The sequence below is a fragment of the Eumetopias jubatus genome, unplaced genomic scaffold (genome assembly GCF_037043125.1).
Source record: "Eumetopias jubatus isolate StellerSeaLion01/CBP00866 unplaced genomic scaffold, mEumJub1_p1.0 scaffold_1, whole genome shotgun sequence".
Taxonomy (NCBI): domain Eukaryota; kingdom Metazoa; phylum Chordata; class Mammalia; order Carnivora; family Otariidae; genus Eumetopias; species Eumetopias jubatus.
The window spans coordinates 166,649,780-166,670,929 of record NW_028274807.1 but is presented as its reverse complement, the minus strand read 5'-3'; the positions used below and the strand labels follow the sequence as shown (position 1 = coordinate 166,670,929).

At 49.3% G+C, this 21,150-nt stretch overlaps 1 protein-coding gene across 4 annotated transcripts in view; it reads left to right on the top strand.

The window, feature by feature from the left end:
• The window catches only part of IRAK2 (interleukin 1 receptor associated kinase 2), a 63,077-nt gene that overhangs the window by 19,154 nt on the left and 22,773 nt on the right, over window positions 1–21,150 (top strand). For 2 of the 4 annotated variants that reach the window (XM_028101646.2, XM_028101644.2), the window contains exons 3-6: window positions 12,246–12,392; window positions 17,945–18,045; window positions 20,156–20,350; window positions 20,435–20,499. In XM_028101646.2, the coding sequence (XP_027957447.1) occupies window positions 12,246–12,392; window positions 17,945–18,045; window positions 20,156–20,350; window positions 20,435–20,499 (508 nt within the window). The remainder of the gene's footprint in view (window positions 1–12,245; window positions 12,393–17,944; window positions 18,046–20,155; window positions 20,351–20,434; window positions 20,500–21,150) is intronic. The other 2 variants (XM_028101645.2, XM_028101647.2) reach the window with 2 other exon arrangements.

Here is a 21,150-nt window from a genome sequence, read left to right as displayed (position 1 = left end):
CTGAACAGGAAGCCACAATCAGAACTCTCCCATTCGAAACGAGAAACATGCTGGAGCCACCCATGTGTAACAGGTGACAAACCTGGCTGAGCAGCAATTGTGAAGGTCCCTCCCGGGCCAGGGGAGTAAGTTGTGTGCTTGATCCATCTGCATCCCCTTCTCAGTAGATCAGGGATTCTCCAAGTGTGGTCCCCAGACTTCTGAGCATCAGCATCACCTTGAACTCGTTAGAGATGCAAATTCTTGGGTCACCTCATCTGCTGATTCAGAAACTCCGGGGGTGGTGGGGTCCTCGGTCTGTGTTTTAACAAGTGGGGTGAGGGGTGGGGGCAGGCGTCGGGGGGAAGCTTCCCTGTTCATTATTCTCTGTGGCCTCATCTGAAGTGGGAACTGAAGAGAGGCTGTCCTTACAGGGGGCTACTAGGCTTTCACAGCCCACTTCCTCCTGGTCTGGGAAATGTAGTTTCTAGCCAGGCAGCCATATATCTAGCTAAAACTTCTAGAATGTGGGAAGACGGGGGCTGGGGTGGGGGGGGTGGGCATTCTCTGCCATATTAGTACTATCTCTAAATAAGGTGCTTATACTGTCCTTTTCATATTTATTAATTTAAGTATTATCCACTGGCTTTCTAAAAGAAGAGGATTCAGCTTATACACAGCTCCTCGCCCTTTCTAATACATTTATATCACAATTTTTAGTTCCTCTGTAGATTTGCTTTTGCAGTGTTTAATGAACATCCTTACATTTCGGATTCTTTTTCCATTCAGCTCTAGGCAATGCCTGTTGATTCTCTCCTTTGTAAGATGACATTGTCCCTTCTCTTGCCCTTTCTTTACCCCATTCTCTCTACTTTCACCTCCCAGTTTTGGGCAAAGACCAGTTGTAAAGTAGTCCTCCATGGATGTTGTCACAGCCCTAGGCTCTGCTAAGCCCACAGCGAAGAGCTTGGTGTTGGATGAAACCCTAATCTCTGGGTCAGGACATGAAGGGGAATGCCGTCTGTGTGTCCTGGTTGACACATGTCTTGCCATAGGGAAAGTACTGTGTGTATAAGGCATCTGCAGGGTGAATCATAGTCTAGAGTAGCATTTCCTAAACCACGTGCCTCAGAAGAGTGCTCCAGCAAGATATCCCCCTGCAAACAAAGAGTTCATGAATAACTAAACTTGGGAAATCCTGTATGCTTTTATCAGTGCCCCCTACCTTTGGAGATTCATAAAGCAAACCATTGTATTAAGGCTCAGATAAATCCTGCAGCAAAGAGATCTATTTGGGCCAGTGTTTTCCATTTATATTTGACCATGGAACCCCTTTTCATTGGATGCTTATTAATAGTCCCAAGGAACCAACACATTGTGGGAATCACTGCTCTAGTGAAATGGTGACCATGATGAAATTTGCCGGGCATTTCAGGGGAGCTTCATGATGGAGAGACTGGGGGATCAGGGGCAGATTTTTATGGTCAGGCCAGCATTCAGCTTCTGATGGAAGGAATCTGATGCAAGGGTCCAGGGCTAACCATCACCCTGGGGCTCAAAACATGAAGGTCCTACTCCCAAGAGGGACTTTTCCTGACTATCAGGCTTGGGTGGGTGGGTGGGGGACAATGCACCAGGCTCCAGAGCCTAAGTTCTAACATCTTGGGTGTGTAGGAACAGGATTCAAGGCAGAGGCCACAGTATCGGAGCCGTGGCTCCCAACCAAAGGGATTGGCTCTCATCACTGCTGAGCTCTAGAGCTGGTTAAATGCCACCAAAGGCAGCCTAGGGGCTGAGCCTGCCGATGGTGAGGATCAGATGGCTCTAGCTCTGGAAGACTGGAAACCAGGTGTGCCTAACCTGTGAGATAAAACTCTGCCTCCTTCCTCCCCACAGTGAGTTAGATACATGGAAGCTGGGCCAGAGAGTCAACAATGAACTAAAGAAATATTTGTCAAGTGCCTACTTCAATACGCTCGGCACTAGGGACACAGCAGTGAAAGTACAGACGAGGTCCTAGACCTTAGGGAGCCTGCAGTCTAGTGTGGGAGACACATCTTGACAGGAGGGTGACACGGAGACAAGTGTAGGGCGAGGCGGAAGAGGGCAGGACTTGAGCTCATGGGAGGAAGCTTCCTGAGGAAGCGAAACCTGAGCCTCCATTAGAAGGACAAGTGAGACTAGTGAGTGAGGGACTGCAGGATTATTTCTAGGCGGAGGACACAGCTCACGCAAAGGCCTGAAGGTGGGAAGGGGTGATGTTTCAGGACCCAAACAGAGGCCGTGGGGGCCTCAGCAAGAGGACAGTGCGGTGGGCTGAGCCTGGGAGAGGGCAGGGTGCAGCGTCAGGCCACCCAAGGCCTCGAAGGCGGTGGTCAAGAGGCTGCTTTCTCAGGGAGGAAAGGGAAGATTTTGGAGGGCTTGTGTCTGAAGTGTGCCCATTGTTCTGGCCGCTGTGTGGAATAGGGGACTGTGAGGTTCTGAGTAGGAGCCCAAGAAGCTTCTGGAATCGGAAGGGATTGGGAGGTTTTATTTTTCCTCCTGCTGCTACCATCTTCCTGGGACTTTTCTTTGGACTTTTGCAGTTTTCACACAGTGTCATTTTGGTTGTGCAACCTTGACGTTTTCTGACTTTTGGTTTGGCGTCTCGCCCAGAGTCATTTCCTTCCTGGAGCTGGGTTCTCACTGAATGGGGAGTTTTTGGCTGCCGCCTAAAGTGAAACAGAAGAGAATGATCTCTTTCCTTCCCAAAGAGCCCGAGTTATTGCAAGAGCCAGACGGGGCTCGTGCGTTTGCTCTCTTGGAAGGCTTCCCAATATCTGCCCCTTTCCAAGCTAGGGAATGACAATGCATGGATAGGATTCAGGGCCACTGGAGAAGTGCCCCGGAGGTGGCACTCTATTTGGCTAAGACCCCCTCAGGCCAGGAGTCCGCCTAACTGGTTCTAGTTATAACTTGTATTTGGTACCTAATATGTGCCAGATAGGCATCTTACTTCATAAATCTTATTATTCCCATTTTATAGATGTGGAAACTGAGGCTCAGAGATGAACTAACATGCCGAAAGCCGCATTGCTAGTAAGTAATGGGCTGGGGTGGGGACCCAGGTCTGCTTGACCTTAAACCCTACTGGGGTAGGTCACTAGATGGCATCAGGTCTCACTTTTCCCCTCTGTAAAGTAGGTACACATATTGCCCTGTCTATTATTCTCATAAACCGGGAAGCTGCAAAACATAAGAGATGGTGAAGTTTTTAAAAGGTTAGTGCTGATGGGGCGACTGGGTGGCTCAGTCGGTTAAGTATCTGCCTTCGGCTTGGGTCATGATCCCAGTGTCCTGGGATCAAGCCCCGCATCGGGCTCCCTGCTCAGTGGGGAGCCTGCTTCTCCCTCTCCCTCGGCCTGCCGTTCTGCCTACTTGTGCTCTCTCTCTATCTCTCTGTCAAATAAATAAAATCTTAAAAAAATATTAGTGCTGTGTGGCTCAGGACAGGTCACCTGACTTTCCTTCCACACATTAGTTACTCCACTGGAACAGAGCGAGGCTTTAATCACTGTTGGGATTTTGGGGGGTTGTGTGAGAATGAACAGAATGTATGTGCAATGCATCTAAATCAGTCCCCAGTTTTTTAGAGAGGGAGGGTGAGAGCTGGAATGAAAAGAACTGCCCTTTACTGAACTCCTGCTCTGTGCTAAGCTAGCATAACTAGCTAGCGTAACTGCTCCTGTGGGTTGCAAGTTTCAAACTCATATTGAGATCGTCCGTTAACCAGGATAGGCTAGGTTATGTTGCAGTCATGGATAAACCCTGAAACCTCCGTTGTTCAACACCACACAGATGGATTTCTCAAAGTCCAGTGCTGTAGGCTCTGTCTTCTGGAACACATGGCTTCCGGGGTCAGTGTGACTGGGGAAGTGAGGCCTGAAAGAGGCTCACTGGCTCTTCCGTGCTCCATCCAGAAAGTGACAGTAGCATTTCCACTTAAAACCCATTGGCCGGAACCAGTCATGTGGCCCCAGCTTAATTGCAAGGGAGGCTGGGTATGAGAGGGAGGAAAGGAGTCTTTGGTAAGCAATGTCTTGCCTATAGATTACTTCAGTTCATGGGGGTTGATGATAAGGTTGTACCTAACCATGGCCTGTGGGGTCTCACATGGTCTAACCCTTGCCCAGCTCTTTCACCTCATCTGTGCCACTTTCCCCTTCATTTATAGCTCTGCCACTAGGGTCATCCTTCATCTGAGGAGATACACCAAGCTGTTTTCTGCCTCAGGACCTTCGTATATGTTCTTAGAATGCTGGTCCCTCCCCATCTCCCGTGCATCTTCCTGTGGCTAATCCTTCTCATTGTTTGAGTCTCTGCTTAAATGGTATCTGCCTACAGAAGCCTTGCCTGGCTTCCCTAAGTCAGTCTGTCGGGTACCCCTCCCTCTGTCGAGTTAGTTTTCACCAGAAAACTTCTCCCAGTTGATATTAGAAATCTCTTATTTAACTAGCTTAATGTTGGGATCATGTCAGTTTTGATAATGGATGGCATCCCCAGTCCCTAATACAATGAATGAATGAATAAATGAATGAATGAGGAAGGGTAAATCATTTTAGCAGCTGGTGGAGTACAGGTCCAATGGAGAACCAGAGATAGAGCAATTAGGAAGGTCCATTGGGAGGTCATTCCCTCAGATTTACTTAATTTTTTGTCTAGCTTGAATTGGGAGTTTTGAGTGGGGTGTGTGTGTGTGTGTGTGTGTGTGTGTGTGTGTGTGTGTGTGTGTATCAGTGTTGGACTTTGGATATCCAGGAGGGTCCAGCCCAGAGATTAAAATGGAAAGGAAAAAAGAGGGCCCAGAAAGCTATGTTTGTCACTGATATGGCCAGTTGGCACTGGGGTTCTTTAGTTATGACTGAGTCACTTTTATTTGTTCTAGAAGGATCCATTTTAGCCTTATGAGTCAGCTGAAGAGTAATAATGATTACATCACTGTTTATCGTGGGGACTATGAAAGGAGGGAGGGATTTCCAGATTGTGCTCACTGAGGAAAGACTTCATTGGCAGTTAGAGTCCCCTCTGCTCAAGTGTTTGGTTTCTGGGTTTGTCACAGTGTTCAGTGTCCCTGTGCAGCTGGGGAGGAGACCCCAGGCCTCTCTCCCATGGGCTCAGCATGCATAAGCCTTTCAATCGAAGGAAGTGGGGCATAAAATAAGCAAAATATAAATAACTATTCTAGGTTTCGCTTGTTTTGAATATATAAAACAGAGATAGCAGTTGAACCTTTTCCCCAGAGCTGTTATCTGAATTAAATAGGCCACACATAGGGGCGCCTGGCTGGCTCAGTTGGTAGAGCATGTGACTCTTGATCTCAAGGTTGTAAGTTCGAGCCCCATATTACGTTCAGAGATTACTTGAAAATAAAATCTTTAAAAAAAAACAGGTCATGCATATGAGAAAGCACTTGGGAGAGAGCCTGACCTAGGGTTGGGGATGGTAATAATCACCACAGTAAATAAGAATGATAGCTTATCACTGTTGAGTGCTTGCTTATTTCATCCTCATGGCTGCTCTGTGGGAGTTGGGGTACGGGTCCTCATCTTGTTTGTCACATGAGACAGAACGGTTAGTTGGCCAGTGAGCCTGACCCCGGGCTTCCTCATGGGAAGCATGTGAAATGCTGTGAGCTCATCATTTGGTTCCACAGCATAAGTGATTCTTGCTCATTAAAGAGAGCATGGGACATCTCAGAAATACAGAGCAGAGAGAAAAAGAAATTAGGCCCGTCACCCACTGTGAACCATGAAGGAGACACAGAGAAATGCTTGGCTCCCGTATCTCTGTCCCCTGGTGCCCGAAACTCAACCCTCATCCCTCTGGAAAGTTCTTCTGGGGAACTTTCAAGAACATCCAGACTCTGATTTAATTGTTCTGAGAACCTATATGTCGACTCCTCACTGCTCACAGCCACTGAAACTGTTACTTCAGTCACTGGCATCCCCTCCCCATCCCTGGGAGTCTCGACAGAGGGCACCTCAGGCTACGGGTCCACCCGTGTGTGGCAAGGTTGGCTGCCGATGGCACAGGCAGGCGGAAGCAGGTCCTACCTCTCCTCCTGCTGGGTTCCCCTGTTACTCTGCCGCACAGCCACTGTGCCTTTTGAGACCATTCCACCACCTGCTGAGAGTCATAGTTACCATGAGAGCCGTTAAAATGCTGACCATAGCCATTCACCCCAAATGGTTCCTTCACAGTCCCTAAGTTGGGGATCAGAGAGTCTTTCTCCGCACTTTTTGGGCAGGGAGAGAAGGCAGGGGATGGCCGTTTGCACGGTTTGTGCCCTGTCCCTGGCCTCGGGTTGGCAGCTTTACACATCTTGTCCCACTGAGTCCGGAGGCAGTCCTGGGACAGAGAGGTTATAATTACTCTGACTCCACAAATAGATGCAAATGATGTTCAGGGTTAAGAAATTTGCCCTTGGCACACAGGTGGGAATTGTAGGGACCGGACCTGGAAACAAAGGGGAGCATCCCCACCCTTATGCTCCGTTCTACTTTTTTTTTTTTTTTAAAGATTTTATTTATTTATTCATGAAAGACAGAGAGAGAGAGAGAGAGGCAGAGGGAGAAGCAGGCTCCCAAGGAGCAAGGAGCCCAATGTGGGACTCGATCCCAGGACCCTGGGATCATGACCTGAGCCGAAGGCAGGCACCTAATGACTGGGCCACCCAGGCGCCCTCTGTTCTACTCTTTGATCACAGTTTATATTTTTGGATCTCATGATGCTGCAGAATCAACTTGACGTGTGTAGAATCGTTTTTTTTGAGAATATAATCTCGGGAAAAAAGCATGAGACTGCCCCTACCTATCTGTCGTAGGAATGACATCACCCAGCTTGCTGCCGGTCTCCCCTTGGCAGACAGGAAACCTGCGGTGACATTTAATGTTTGTGACAGCCCTTTCTCACTAATGTTTGGGCTTCCTTTGCCCCATCCTGTCATCGATATTCTGTTTTTACTTCAATAAGCAGTCACGTGTGACAGCCTGAAAAGTGGGTGTTGTATCTCCCTGGCTATCAGAGATCAGGTTTCCAGGCATGAAACGTAGTTTCCCTGTGCCTCTCTGTTTCCCTCTCCTGGTTTTGATGGTGGGGAAGGAGGCCCTCCCAGGCTCACTGCGCATCTTCTGCCTCAGATCGGGCACCAGCAATGCAAGACGGGAAGTGGAGATGTTTAATGTTTATGCCTCTTATTTATTAAAGACTTTTATTTATTTATTTGAGAGAGTGAGCAAGCGGGAGAACATGAGCAGGGGGAGGGGCAGACTCCCCGTCGAGCAGGAAGCCCCAGGGGCCTCCATCCTGGGACCCCGCAATCATGATCTGAGCCGAAGGCAGATGCTCAACCGACTGAGCCAGCCAAGCGCCCCTGTACCTCTTATTTATGGTCAGCACTTCTAATACATCTGAAAACTCCCAGTATGCTGAGACAGGGGTTTCACAGGAAACTGAAGTTTGTCATCAGATTGTTGCTGTGGGCCTGACGTGGGGCTCTGTCAGCTTACTGCTGTGGCGCATGTGACCCTTGGAGGTTGACTAGGTGGGAGGGTGGGTGTCAGCCCAGAATGTGCTGGCAGGTAGACCCTGCCGAGGCCACAGGACAGTTCTCCCCTCCCCGTGTGGGGTCCCCGAGCCCTGAGTGCTGGCCCGTGACCCACCGTGCCAGCTGTAGACCACTACGTGTCACTGCAAAAACAAAGAGAAAAGCTGAACTCTTCCTTAGGATGAAAACATAATGAAGCCTTTTATGTCCCGCATGGGTGGAGGCCCTAGAGGTCCGCCGCAGTTGGGCTGGTGGCCTCAATGTTCCTGCCAGATACGTTCTGACAGGCCAAGATTTGTGCAGAAAGAGAAATAAAAAACAGACGCCAGCAATAGGACGCTGCCGCCAGGAGATCAGGCCCGGATGTCCCCCCCCACCCCCCCACATTTGACAATGAGGAAACCAGGGCTCAGCGGGCCTCACATCGGGGAAGGTGCTGGTGCTTCTGGGGTCCCAGACAGTTCAGGGTGCAGGTAGGACCTTCAGGAAGGCAGTGCAGCTGCGAGCATCTCCTCTGGTTGTGGCCTGGTCTCTGTGGGAAGTCTCAGTCTGAGGTCCTCTTCAGCAGCAGGCCTGGCCTGCCCAGCGCGAGGGGAGCTGGGGCCAGGCTGTAGCCTCCTCTGCCTTCTGCCTCATACACAGATGGCTTGGGACACCACTCAGGTGGCCCTTGGAGGAACACAGGATCCCCCCCTCAGGGCGGTTTGTGGACAGAGGGTGTTGGGAGAGACCCCAGACCAGAGAGGGGAGGGAAGGCAGGGAAGATGGGGACTCTGAGTGACATGGGGTGGCCCCTTCCTCTTGGGGGCAGGGGCACAGGGTTCATGTCATATCCACCTGGGAGCAGGTGGCTCTGTCCCCGCTCTGCTCACCAATTCACATGCACAGCCAGCGCTTGCTTACCGTGTCGTTTTGCATGACGGCCTGTGGAACGAATGCAGTGGTATCACATAAGGCAAAGGTGTGTGACTCCATGGGTCCCACCTGCATGGCTGCTGCTGGGGAAAATCCCCTCCCCCCTGTAGGCTCTCAGTTTTGGCCAGAAGGGCCTCGGCCTGGGGGTGGGGTGGGGGCAGCTTGGCCCATGGACAACCTTCTGAGTGCCTGGGGACCCCAGATGGGAAGTGATAAAGCATGTGTTCTCCTGGGGGGTCCCTGCTGTGGGGGTGAGTCCTGCCCACAGTCCTGGCCTCCCCCACCTTCCTGCCTCAGTGCTCCTTTCTTCCACCTTCTTCCTCAGGTGGGTCCTTTACTTGCTACTTTCCAGGGTTGTGGTGAGAACGCTTGTAGTGAAAATAATCACTGTTCACATTTTGTATCTGTCATTCATCTTCTTTTTCTCTTCATACACAGGTGTCTTCTATACTTTTACACATATTTTACAGAAAACTTGTTACATAGTCTATAAGCTCTGTTGTCACTCAACGGTGTAGTAATACCTTTCCATGTCAGTGGATGGTATAGACACATACATCTTTTTAGTTGCTATTAAAGTGAGTTAAGAAAAACACCCACACAGGTTAAAACACTTTAATGAACAGTCACATTTCTAGAGACAGAAAGTAGAAGGGTGGGTGCCAGGGGCTGTGGGGGAAGCGATGGGAAGTTGGTTTTTAATGGGGACAGAGTTCAGTTTGGGAAAGCGAAAGGTTCTGGCGGTGGATGGTGGGGATGGTTGTACAACAGGGTGCTTGGACGTAATGCCGCTGGACCACGCACTTAAAAATGGTGTAGGCAGTAAATTTTATGTCATGTGTAATTTACCACAATAAAAAATATATATAATAAAAAATTTAAACAGTGTGAATGATGCAGAGCTGTGTTAAATGGAAACTGAAAGAGTCCCATCCTACCCTCCTTACACTCAATATGTGGGCTGTTGAAGAGATAACCAATATTTTATTTTACTTTTAAAGATTTTATTTAGTTATTTATTTGACAAGAGAGACACCGTGAGAGAGGGAACACAAGCAGGGGGAGTGGGAGAGGGAGAAGCAGGCTTCCCGCTGAGCAGGGAGCCCAATGCGGGGCTTGATCCCAGGACCCTGGGATCATGACCTGAGCTGAAGGCAGACGCCCAATGACTGAGCCACCCAGGCGCACCGAGATAACCAATATTTTAAAAACATCATAGCAACAACCATGAAGTTCCCGTGTTGGAGCTGAGCAGGTCGTACACACTGTGTCCTTTAGTCCTCGCAAAAGGGGCATGAGGTCAACAGAGCTGGGAGGTGGTGGGGCTGGCTTCCATCCCAGAGCCTGAACTCTAAATAGCTCAGCTCTGCTACTTCTTTTTTTAAGATTTTATTTTTAGGGGCACCTGGGGGGCTCAGTCGGTTGGGTGTCTGCCTTTGGCTCAGGTCATGATCCTGAAGTCCCGGGATTGAGCCCCACATCGGGCTCCCTGCTCAGTGGGGAGTCTGCTTCTCCCTCTGCCCCTCCCCCCACCCCGCTTGTGAGCTTGCTCTCTTTCTCTTAAATAAATAAATACAATCTTAAAAAAAAGATTTTTCTTTTTAAGGAAGCTCTATACCCAACTTGGGGCTCAAACTCACCGACCCCAAGGTCAAGAGGCACACACTCCACCAACTGAGCCAGCTGGGAGGCACTGCTACTTCTTTCATAAGATAATTTTATTTAAGAGATAGTAAGAGGCGCCTGGGTGGCTCAGTGCCTTAAGAGTTAATAATAAGTCATTGTCAGGAAAGGAGAAAGTCACCCATCATCCACCACTCAGCCTCCTTACTACTTTTTTGCATTCCCTGTAGCCTTTCTTCCCATGTTCCCACCCTTTTCTCCTGCTTTATGCAGGTAGCCCCGGGGTTGTGCCATCTGCAGAGGGGACTGGGGGGCTGGGGAGGGGAGCACAACAGTGGTGCCCCAGTACTTCTGCTGAGCCAATCCACCGGGGGCGGCGAAACCAGCCCTAGGTTTGAATCTTATCAGTTTGACTGGAGACAAATCATTTCGCCTATCTGAACCTGAATCTGCTTAAAAATAAAACGCAGACAATTCTGTCTGCCGCCACAGATTGTCGTGAAAATCAGTCTGTGTGGTTCCACACAAGCGTAGTGCCGTGTATTGTTAGGCATTATTGTTGTAGTCGCAAAGCTTGGGTTTGAAAAGCTTGGCCCCTTGGTAACAGTCAGTTTTGTTTAGACAGAGACACAGTTGATCTGCCGGAGGAATTGCTACCTCAGGGAGACTCAAAGGTTGGAGACGTTTTGTCCTAGCCCCACCTGATGCATGTGTGAACAAGTCAGAGGCTTTCCCCGGGAATTCCAGTGCCCCTGTTTTTGTGGTTCTCAAATATGGGTTTGCCCCAGACCACCAGAGGGTGAAGGGCCTTGAACTCAGGACTGTGGACTTTGGGTTTGGTCTGGACGGTAATGGGGAGATACAATGATTTGGGAGAAGAGTGTGTACTTCATCCGGACAGTGGGAGGTCGTAAAGGCTTTAAACAGGGAAGTGAAGAGACAAGACTTGTATTTTAGCAAGATGTGGCCTGGGGAGGAGTCTGGAGGCTGCCCCAGCTGGCGGCGGCCGCCGGCCAGGGGGAAACAAGGCGAGGACAGTGGCGGAGGAGGCGAGAGGAAGCTGCATCACAGACTATATGCGGCCTCTGTGAAGCTGGTCGGGAGCTGGTGTAGATACGCCCTCACAGCACCTTTGGGGTTTCCCACCTTGGTGCAAAGGGGAAGGGATTCCTCTCAAGAACCCGGGAACCCCCACCCAGGCTTCTTCGGCCAGTCCTGCCTGCCCAGGCAGTGTGATCTTTGGCCAGCCACTTAACCTGCTCAGGCCTCAGTTTCCTCATTTCTAATGGGGACGAAATGCAAACCGCTTGTGAGGATTTGAAGGATGCCCACTGGGCGTGGCACACTTGGCACTCAGTTGACAAAGGGGCTGTTTGCAGGGTCCCCATCTGTAAGACGGGGAAGGATACACATGATTCCACTGCTTGTAGGACCACCAGACTTTCATATTTAGGGGCTCTACTAGGGACTTGGTGGAGTGAATATCTTTAATTTCCTCCCATGTTCAGGGAAATGTAGAGTCTACAAAGCCCTTTTACGTCTATGTTCCCATTACCTTCCTCTTAACAGCCCTGGGAGGTAGGCACACAGATACTGTCATTATTACCCTCTCCATCTTATTTTACTTTATTTTTTAAAAGATTATTTATTTATTTATTTGAGATAGAGTGAGAGCAAGTGAGCATGAGCGGGGGGGAGGGGCACAGGGAGAGGGAGAAGCAGACTCCCTGCTCAGTGGGGAGCCTGATGTGGGGCTTGATCTCACAACCCTCGATCATGACCTGAGCGGAAGGCAGACGCTTAACCGACTGAGCTATGCAGGTTCCCCAACCCTCTCCAGTTTATAGTTGAGGAAACAGGCTCAGAGGAGACTGTCTTGTCTAAGGTCACACCGCTGGTAGGATCCGAAGCCAGTTTTGTGTGACTCAGTGTCAGAGCTGGACCAATCACAGGAGACTGTTGTGTCCCCCCGCTACATACATGGGCAGGCCGAGGCCAGGAGGGAAAGAACTCACCCCGCCACAGTGAATTCGAGGTGGACCCAGGAACAGAGCCCGGTCTCTGACTTGTAGACCCCGCCTCTTAATGGCCATCCTACTTCATTGAATAATAGTAACTTTCTTTCTTTCGGCCTTGTTTTCAGGGAAACCAATTCCTGAAATCAAGTCTTCTTTCCTAGACTTCCCAGATGCTGCGAAGCCAGGAAGGCTGCTGGCAGCTTCTGTAAGAAACGCTGAAGATAAACAGGGAAAGGGGCTGTCCGTGAGGCCAGATGCCTTTCCAAGTCCAGGTATTTTAAATTAAATTTCATTTTTTAATTTAAAGGAAATGTTTTATCCATCAGGATATTCAGCTCAGTGTAGCAAAAAAATTGGAAACGACAAGGGGGATGGTAAAATTAATGACAGTTGGTCAGAAAAATACAATACTGTTAAAAATGATGTAGATGTGTATACATACACCGAAACATGCTCACAATATATTGAATTAAAAAAGCAAAAAAAAAAAAAGTCAGATACCAACAGAATATATACCGCTTATTATCATTTTAAGAAAAAAAGATAGCTCTGTAATTGAGGGCTCTTTCTGTGCTGGACACGCCGACTTACATAATCCTCAGTTAGCTGTACAAGTTAGGTATGGTGATTATCCCCACTTTACAGATATGGAAACTGCAGCGCGGAGAGGTTACACAGCCTGCTAAAGTCACACGCTCTGGGGCCCAGGTATTTTCCCTGTGGTTCCCCGAGCCCCGAGCACGGGCTGGTCCTCCTGCCGGCTCTGGCCTGGGAGCCTGATGACCTCTCCGTTCTGCATGGGCCCGTGGCCGGGCTGGGGCCTGGCCCTCTCAGCTGTGTAGTGGGCCACTGTGGTCCTGCCTGCCCCCCTCCCTCTCCTCTTCCCGGCACACATCTGCTGCTTTCCTCTACGGCACCTGAGCCGCTGAAAGAAGTGATTTGCTCAAGGTCACGCAAGTAGGAAGTAGCATCTGAGCAGTGTGGTTTAGATGCCTCCGTCCCTAACAGCACACACACTGCTATCCCAGAGCCTTTTGACCACTTCAGATTTGTCTCCACCCCCTTGTGCCCAGGGAAGGGTTCAGGGACAATTTGCCAAATGATGGAAGGACTCAGCCTGCAGATGGATGGCTTTCCTGGGGCGGTGTCGGGGGGGGGGGCGGGGGCGGGGGAGGACACCACTGTTCACAGTAATCACACCCGCGTGTCCATTCTCACCACCTCTCCCCAGGGGCCTGGCCTCCCTTCTACTCTCCTCTAGGCTCCCAAGTGGTGAGCTGAAGGTCCCACATCCAAGAAATCTCAGTTCATTGATGCTGTTCCTGAAGCCAGGGTCAGCGTTGGCCTAGAGGAGCGTGCCTGGGTTTTTGCATTAGACAAGCCTGTATTTGAATCCCACCTCCCAGTTTCTACAGGAGAATTACTTAGCTTCTCTGTACCTCAGTTTCTTCATCTAAAAAAGTGGGCACAGGGGCGCCTGCGTGGCTCAGTTGGCTGAGCGTCTGACTCTTGATTTCAGCTAGAGTCATACTCTCAGGGTTGTGAAATCGAGTCCCACATCAGGCTCAGTGCTCGGTGCGGAATCTGCCTCTGCCCCTCCCCCACTCACATGCATGGGTGCCTGCGTGCTCTCTCTCTCTAAATGAATAAATAAAATCTTAAAAAAAATAAAAAAGCAGGCACAGCAATGAAAGCCTATGTCAGCATGTTGTAGTAAGGAATCAAACACCTCAGTGTTGCTACCATTAGGTGCTCATCAAATGTTAGTTAATATTAGCAGTGTTCCGGACACCCCAGATAGGCTGAAGCTGGGGAAATAATTCTAGGCCAGGGAGTCTGAACTGTTAACTGTAGCTAAAGATAAAAACAAACAAAAACAAGGGCAGAACTTTGATCAGCAGTTAAAAATAAGGGGAAATGGTCCTAAAGCAAATGTGATACTGATCGAAGGCCAAAGGGAAGAATCATAGTAAAGCAGGGAAATTCTAGGGGAATGCTGGCCCAGATGGAGGAGGTGATAGGGGTCACAACCTCTGATATTCCTTATCTAGGGCTACTGCAGAAACCAGCCTCATCTGGTGAGGCCTTTGCTCCGTTCCCTTTCTTGAATGGCCCTTGGGAACACATGTGTCCCAGCAAGTCAAGAAAACAAACACAATCTACAGATGGAGGAAGGAAGCTGGTTGTCTATCTTTGCCCCAACTAGAAATAATCATTAATTTAATCTAATAACCCAAACCCCATCTTCTTTCGGGAAAACCCTAAGGTTCCTTTGGGCCCCAGAGTTCAAGCTGACTGATTATCTTGTTGGAGTGGAAAATGTGGAGGTGGGGGGTGGGACGGGGGGCGGGGCAGGGGACAGAGACAGGTGGCAGCAACATGACCTCCTGACCTGCTATGTGTAGGAGCTTCTTGTGCCCCACGGAATTGCCCAGGGACGTGGGGCTCTTATTGCGCCCCTGGACAGCGGGGGAAGGATGTAGAAGCCTCATGACTGAGCGGTGGGACCAGGATCCAGCTCAGGCCAGTTGCCCCAGAACCCACACGGTAACCCCTGCATGTCCTGACTCCCTCGTGGGTGGGAAGGAAATGGGAAAGAGACAGGGAGGAGGAAACTAGGTGATCAGAAAAGCCACAGACAGGTGGTGAGCAGCTCATTAAACAAACTCACAGAGCCGGACTTCAGAGACGAGGGCTTTAATGGCTGATGCCAACTGTCACAAAGCCGTAGCTCTAGGAGAGGCCGGCAGGCTATCCGTCAGAATCTCTCATTCTGCGTGTAGTTCTACCAGCTTTGGGACTCCCTGTGTGCCAGACTGACCTTAGTGCTTTGTAACTGTCATCTCGTTTATTTAGCCTGGACAAGAACTCTACAAGGAATGGGCTTTTATTGTTCTTTGTGCATCTGAGAAAGCTCAAAGAAATGAAGTACAGGTCACCCAAGTTCAAATCTTCGTAATGGAAGAGCCAGGACTTGAGCCTATTTCTCTCTGATACGAAGGAGGTGGGGAGGCTGTAGAGGCAGCTCCTCGGGCAGCGCCAGGGCAGGATGTAGAAAACCTCCCATCAGATACAGCACCTCCCCAGTGCTCTTTACTCCTGCCTTCAGCCACACAGCTCAGCAGGACGAGATTCAGTGTATTCTGCTTGGGAAAGCAGACATTCCAGAAAGATTTCCGTAGGAAATGTTTTTTCGTAAAAGTTTTGGCACATGGAGCGTGAGTGCTTTGGAAAAGACATGTGTGAGGATGAGTGTCTCCCCTGACCAAGGGCTTCCACTAAGCGTTTACAAAGCAAGTCTAGTTCTTACCTGATTTGTCAGCTTTGTGGCATTGGCTCAAATACCATTCCTTTTTCCCCCAAAACCACAGGGATAAGGAGCCTCTCCTTCAACTAGTAGCCTTCATATGTCACAAAAGCAGACCTCGGTGACACCCTCCCAACCTCAGGCGAACCCCGGGCATCAAGCCAGACCAGAAAGTCATGGTTAATGTGAGGCCGGTGCTGGCCTGGGAGTCACTGGGCAAAGGGAGAGGGAGAGGGACCATCTGCTCACTGAGAACCCTGCCCCGAGGCCAGCTCTGGGTCAGGCCAGGATAGGGCAGAACTTGAGGGAGGAAGCAGAGGGAAACGGAGCCACCATGGAGCAGTGGTCCCCAGGGCGTGGAGCCTGGCTCCCCGTGGTACAAGAGAGCATGGATGTTAGAAAAGATGTATGTCTCATGCACAAAAAACTAGGGATTTCAAGGCTAAATACATAACGTGTGAATTAAAGTGGACTGAAAGAGAAACATCAAGTCACTCACAGTGAGGTGGTGCAGAGACACAGCCAACAGTTAGGAGATGGATGAACATGGCCACAGTTTCGGGACCCAGGCCAAGCGTACTGGGAGCCGAGGCCAAGAGCAGGCAGGGCACGGGTAGAGGCAGCAATGGAAGGGAGCCTTTCTGCAAGGCAGGGTCCCTGGGCCTGCCAGCAGAGACCTGTATTGGACCAGGTCACCTGAGAAGCAGGAGGATCTTCACAGGACAAAGGCCTGAGCGAAAATGGGGAAGATGCGGGGCGAAGCTGGAGGAGGCCTGGGGTCTGGGGGAAGGAGAGAGGGTGGGGAAGTGGGCGGGAGCGTCCTTAGGGAGATGAGGGCCCTGGGTCTCCCCTGGGTCTCCCCTTCTTCTCCCCTCCACACTCAGTCACGGGGAGCAGCCCCTGGGAAGCTTAGGCAGATGTGGGGATGGGTTGGAGAGAGTGGCATGGCTCTAGTCTGCTATCTAGATGTCTAGAACAGCAGACTCAGGGAGAGAGGCTTAGGGTGCCCCTCCTCTTGGGCTCTGTGGGGATGAGAGAGCCTTAGCCTGCATTAGGTGAGCTTTGTTTTACCAGCTGCCTGGGTTAGTAGTTTAGTAAGCCTGATTCTAGCTTCATCAGGTTGCTATTTTCAGTTTTCTGAATTAAATTTTCTTTTATGGCCAGAGTTGCAGATTAATCACTCATTTCTTGATGTTATAAACCAGAAATACCTGAAGCAGGTGGATTGGGCCAGCAACCCTGGGGTCAAGGCCAGGTTCCCTTGGAGGGCCGGCACCCAGTTACTCAGAGGCCATTCCAGCCATGGGGCCACCTGGGTGTTTGCAGATGGTGACATCTGAAGCTTCTGCTTCTGGCTGAGGTCTGCTCCTGCGTGGATCGGCCTCCACAGCTCATCCCTCATTCTGTCTCATCCCTGGCTTGCACACACTCTAATTCATCCAACTCCAGACTGCCTCGTTAGTGTTCAGGTTAATCTTTTTCTGGTGCCCCGTGAAGAAATGTCACCTCTTTAACCTGGCTTTTACCTGACCCCAAACTACTCTTCAAGCCTTCTCTCTCCTGAGTCTTCTTCATTCACTAAGGCATTAAGAGCACGGACTCCAGGGGCACCGAGTTGGCTCAGTCGGTTAAGTGGCCAACTCTTGATCTCAGCTCAGGTCTTGAACTCAGGGTCGTGAGTTCAAGCCCTGCATTGGGCTCCATGCTCCGCGTTGGGTGTCCTGCATGGAGCCCACTTAAAAAAAAAAAAAAAAGAGCATGGACTCCAGAGCCACTGGCTGTGTGCCCTTGGAAAGGTTACTCCACTTCTCTCTGCCTCCGTTTTACCATCTGTAAAAAGGACATGGTAATGGTACCTGTCTCCTAGGATTGTTGTGAGGGTTCAGTGACTTAAAAAAGTGACTCATTTAGAGCAAGGCCTTGTGTAACATCAGTGTTTGCTAGCTAAGCCTGCCTGAGTACTTTCTGGGCTTTCACGCTCTCATGCCTCTGCACAGCCGGTCCCACTTCCTCAATGCCTTATGTCCACTTTTTGAAATCCTTTGTGAAACCCTCCTTGGCCTCCCAACCTGCTTTCATGGCCTCTTTGCTGCCTCTGCCCTTAGAGGCTGGTTATTGCCATTGCTGCTGCAACGGAGTTTTCTGGAAGGCGGGCTCCATAGCTAATCACCTCTGTGTCCTTCACTGCTCCTTGTTTGGGAGGTAGGCCAGCGTAGGGCTTGGAAGTCACATGGATCTCCATCTGAAGCCTGGCTCTGCCACTTACTGACTGTGTGGCCCTGGGCCAGTAGCCACCTCCAGTGCCTCCATTTCTCCCCCCACCCCGTGGGAGTCATATATGGGACCAACCCATGGTTGTTACAAAGTTTCCCTGAGCTAGCTCTGAGGAGCCTGCAGGCTGGCACCTGGGGGTGTCAGGAAATAGCAGGTGTCATTAGTGGCAAAAATGTTTGTGGAGTGAAGGAGAAACTGGTGTGGGAACCGGTTGAGAACCCCTCCTGTCTTCCTCCTTTCCAGGGCCCGCTCCAGCCAGAGCCAGCCTCCTGCCTCCTTCCACAGATGCCCCTCATTCCTTAAAAACCAAGTTGGTTGACTTTCCTGTTTCACCTGATTCAAAGGTAAATCTCCCCGACCCCCGGGTGATACCCCCCCATCCCCACGTGGCTCTTCCTCAGAAATGCAGTGTGCTGGGGCGCCTGGCTGGCTCAGTCAGTAGAGCTTGCAGGTCTTGATCTTGGGGTCGTGAGTTCGAGCCCTACGTTGGGTATAGAGATTACTTAAATGAATAAACTGGGGGGAAAAGAAGTAATGTATTGGGACCAATGTGGGGGCCAGGGGTTAGGGGGATAGGGAGAAAGGAGACTTGTGGAATTACTCCAGGCTTCTAAGGCTAAATGCAGGCTATCAGTGCAGCTAGGGCCTGGGGGCCTGGGGTTGGGGTGACTGGAGAGGGTGCACTTTTACATGAATACATGTTTTTAATGAGCTTTTCCATTCTTTGTGTTTAAATGAGAGCTAATGCATGGCATCTTTCTCCCTCCAAAATATATTGGTTACATTTATACTAAGTCATTTGCTTACAAACTACCTCTCTTCTAACCTTTTCCCACCCAATTCTTGTCTGAGTTATCCTGAATTTTCAATGACAGGTCCAGGACCACAAAGGCACTCTTGCCTTCATGGGCCTTTTCTTTCCTTCATTAAAAAAAAAAAAAAAAAAATCAAGGATTATATTTTACAATTGCATTGGCACAAAGATGAACCTAATCCAAGCTGGATTAAAAATTAAAACATTTTCTTTGACTCTAAAAGTTCATTTTTGTTCTTCTGGCTTTAAAAGAAATCAAAACGTTTTTGTGGGCCTCCAAAAGTGTCCTGGTCAGGGTGCCTGGCAAAAAAGCCAATGCTACATGGGTCTGGTTGATGAGACTCTTCCATAAAGGAGATGGGCACTTAAGCATGTTTTTTTTTTGTTTGTTTGTTTTTATAATTAATAATTTTCAAAGACAATTTAATAATTGATAGAATGATCATGGTATAATGTTAAGTGAAAACATCAGAGGGGCGCCTGGGTGGCTCAGTCATTAAGCGTCTGCCTTCGGCTTGGGTCATGGTCCCAGGGTCCTGGGATCGAGCCCCGCATCAGGCTCCCTGCTCAGTGGGAAGCCTGCTTCTCCCTCTCCCACTCCCTCTGCTTGTGTTCCCTCTCTCGCTATCTCTCTCTCTGTCAAATAAATAAATAAAATCTTATAACTTTTGGAAGGGTAGGGGTGCCTGGGTGGCTCAGTCATTAAGCGTCTGCCTTCAGCTCAGGTCATGATCCCAGGGTCCTGGGATCGAGCCCCACATCGGGCTGCCTGCTCGACGGGAAGCCTGCTTCTCCCTCTCCCACTCCCCCTGCTTGTGTTCCCTCTCTCGCTGTCTCTCTCTCTGTCAAATAAATAAATAAATAAATAATCTTAAAAAAAAAAAAGTGAAAACACCAGAAGTCAAAACTATGTGTATGGCATGATCCCAATTTTAAAAATAAATCCCGTGTATCTAATTTACAAGAAATACCTTAAACTTTCATAGCACTTCAGTGGATAATGGGATCGTGGATGGTTTTTTCCCCTCTAATTTTCTCAAACAGCCTGTAAGAGCATAGATAGCCTTAAAAAAAGTTAAACTTCTGGGCACCTGTTTTTAAGAAGGTACGTGACTGAAGCAGAGCCGCTTTTCAGAGGCTCACACAGAATCACGTTTGGTTGTGTGGACCTAGGTCCTGCTTCCCAGCATGTATACCCTGTATAGGACCCCAGGCACCAGTTCAGCCCTTGACCAGCTCTGTGACCTCACCTTAGCTCTCTGACCTCCTTGGTTCTCACTTTTGTAAACTGGGGAAAAAGACAAAACAGAAAATCCTAGCCATGTGCCAGGAATATTCACATTTTAGTTAATCTTCAGGATTACCCTCCAGAGTACTATTGTTATCTTCATTTTTGCTGCTGTGGAAATTAAGGTTCAGAGAGGTTAAGTTACTCAAGGTCACAGAGCCAGTTAGAAGCAGAGGTGGGATTTGAGCTGGCCCTATCCATGTCTTATAAAGGACTGTTTCTCCTCACTGGACAAGATGAACTCCTCCACCCCTTCAGCTTTGATGATCTAAGATTCCCTGAGGTAGTAGGCAAAAAATATTTTCCATGTTAATTCCATATTAATCTCCATCTCTTCTGTCTGCATTCCCAGGACTTTAGCACCTCCCTTCCGAAGCAGGAAACGCTTGTGAGCCAGGCTGAAGATAGCCTTTTCTGGAGTGAGGCAGACGTGGTCCAGGCAACTGATAACTTCAACCAAAACCACAAAATCAGTGAGGGCATCTTTGCTGACATCTACAAAGGGCAAAGGCATGGCATGCCATTTGTCTTCAAGAAGCTCAGAGAGGCGAGCACTTCTTTGTTTCTAGTAAGGGGTGGAGGCTATATTGGGTGAGGCTGGATTTTCATGTTTCATGGTCTTTTCCCGCAGGTGGCCTACTCAGGTCCAGGACTGGTCGAAAAATTCTTCCAGGCAGAGGTACAAATTTGTCATAGGTAAGCCTCCCCTTTGGAAAATACTTTGCTTAATAATGATAACCTTTATATAGTGCTTCCTGTGTACCAGGCATGTCTTAAGTACTCCACATGTAAAAATGCATTTAATCCACACAAGAACCTTGTAACGTAGCTGCTGTTAGCAGCGTTATTTTGTACATGCACAAACTGAGGCCCAGAGAGGTTAAGTGTCTTGTCCAAGATCGCACAGCTAGTAAGTGGCAGAGCTAGACTTTGAACCTAGGTTGGTCTGGCTTCATAGTCCGTGCTTTCTCTATGAAGCAACTATATGCATAGATTAGAATTATCAAAGAACCTTGGCTCACTTGGCCCAGCTCTTTCCTTCCAGGCTGGAAGAAATCTGTTTCTATCCCATTTTTCTGAGATGGGCAGAGATTTACTGTTTCCAACTCTCATGGCAAATCCATCTTAAAACGGTATTGCTCCAGAGCAGGGTTTGGCAAATGATGCCCTTTGGCTAGATCGGGCCGTGCCTGTGTGTGTATGGTCTGATTGCTAAGAATGGGTTCTCCATTTTCAGAGGGTTGAAAAGAAAGAAGAATGTTTCACGATACATGAAATGTACACGAAATTCCGATTTCAGTGTCCACAATAAGGTTTTCCTGGAACACAGCCATGCTTCCTTATTTC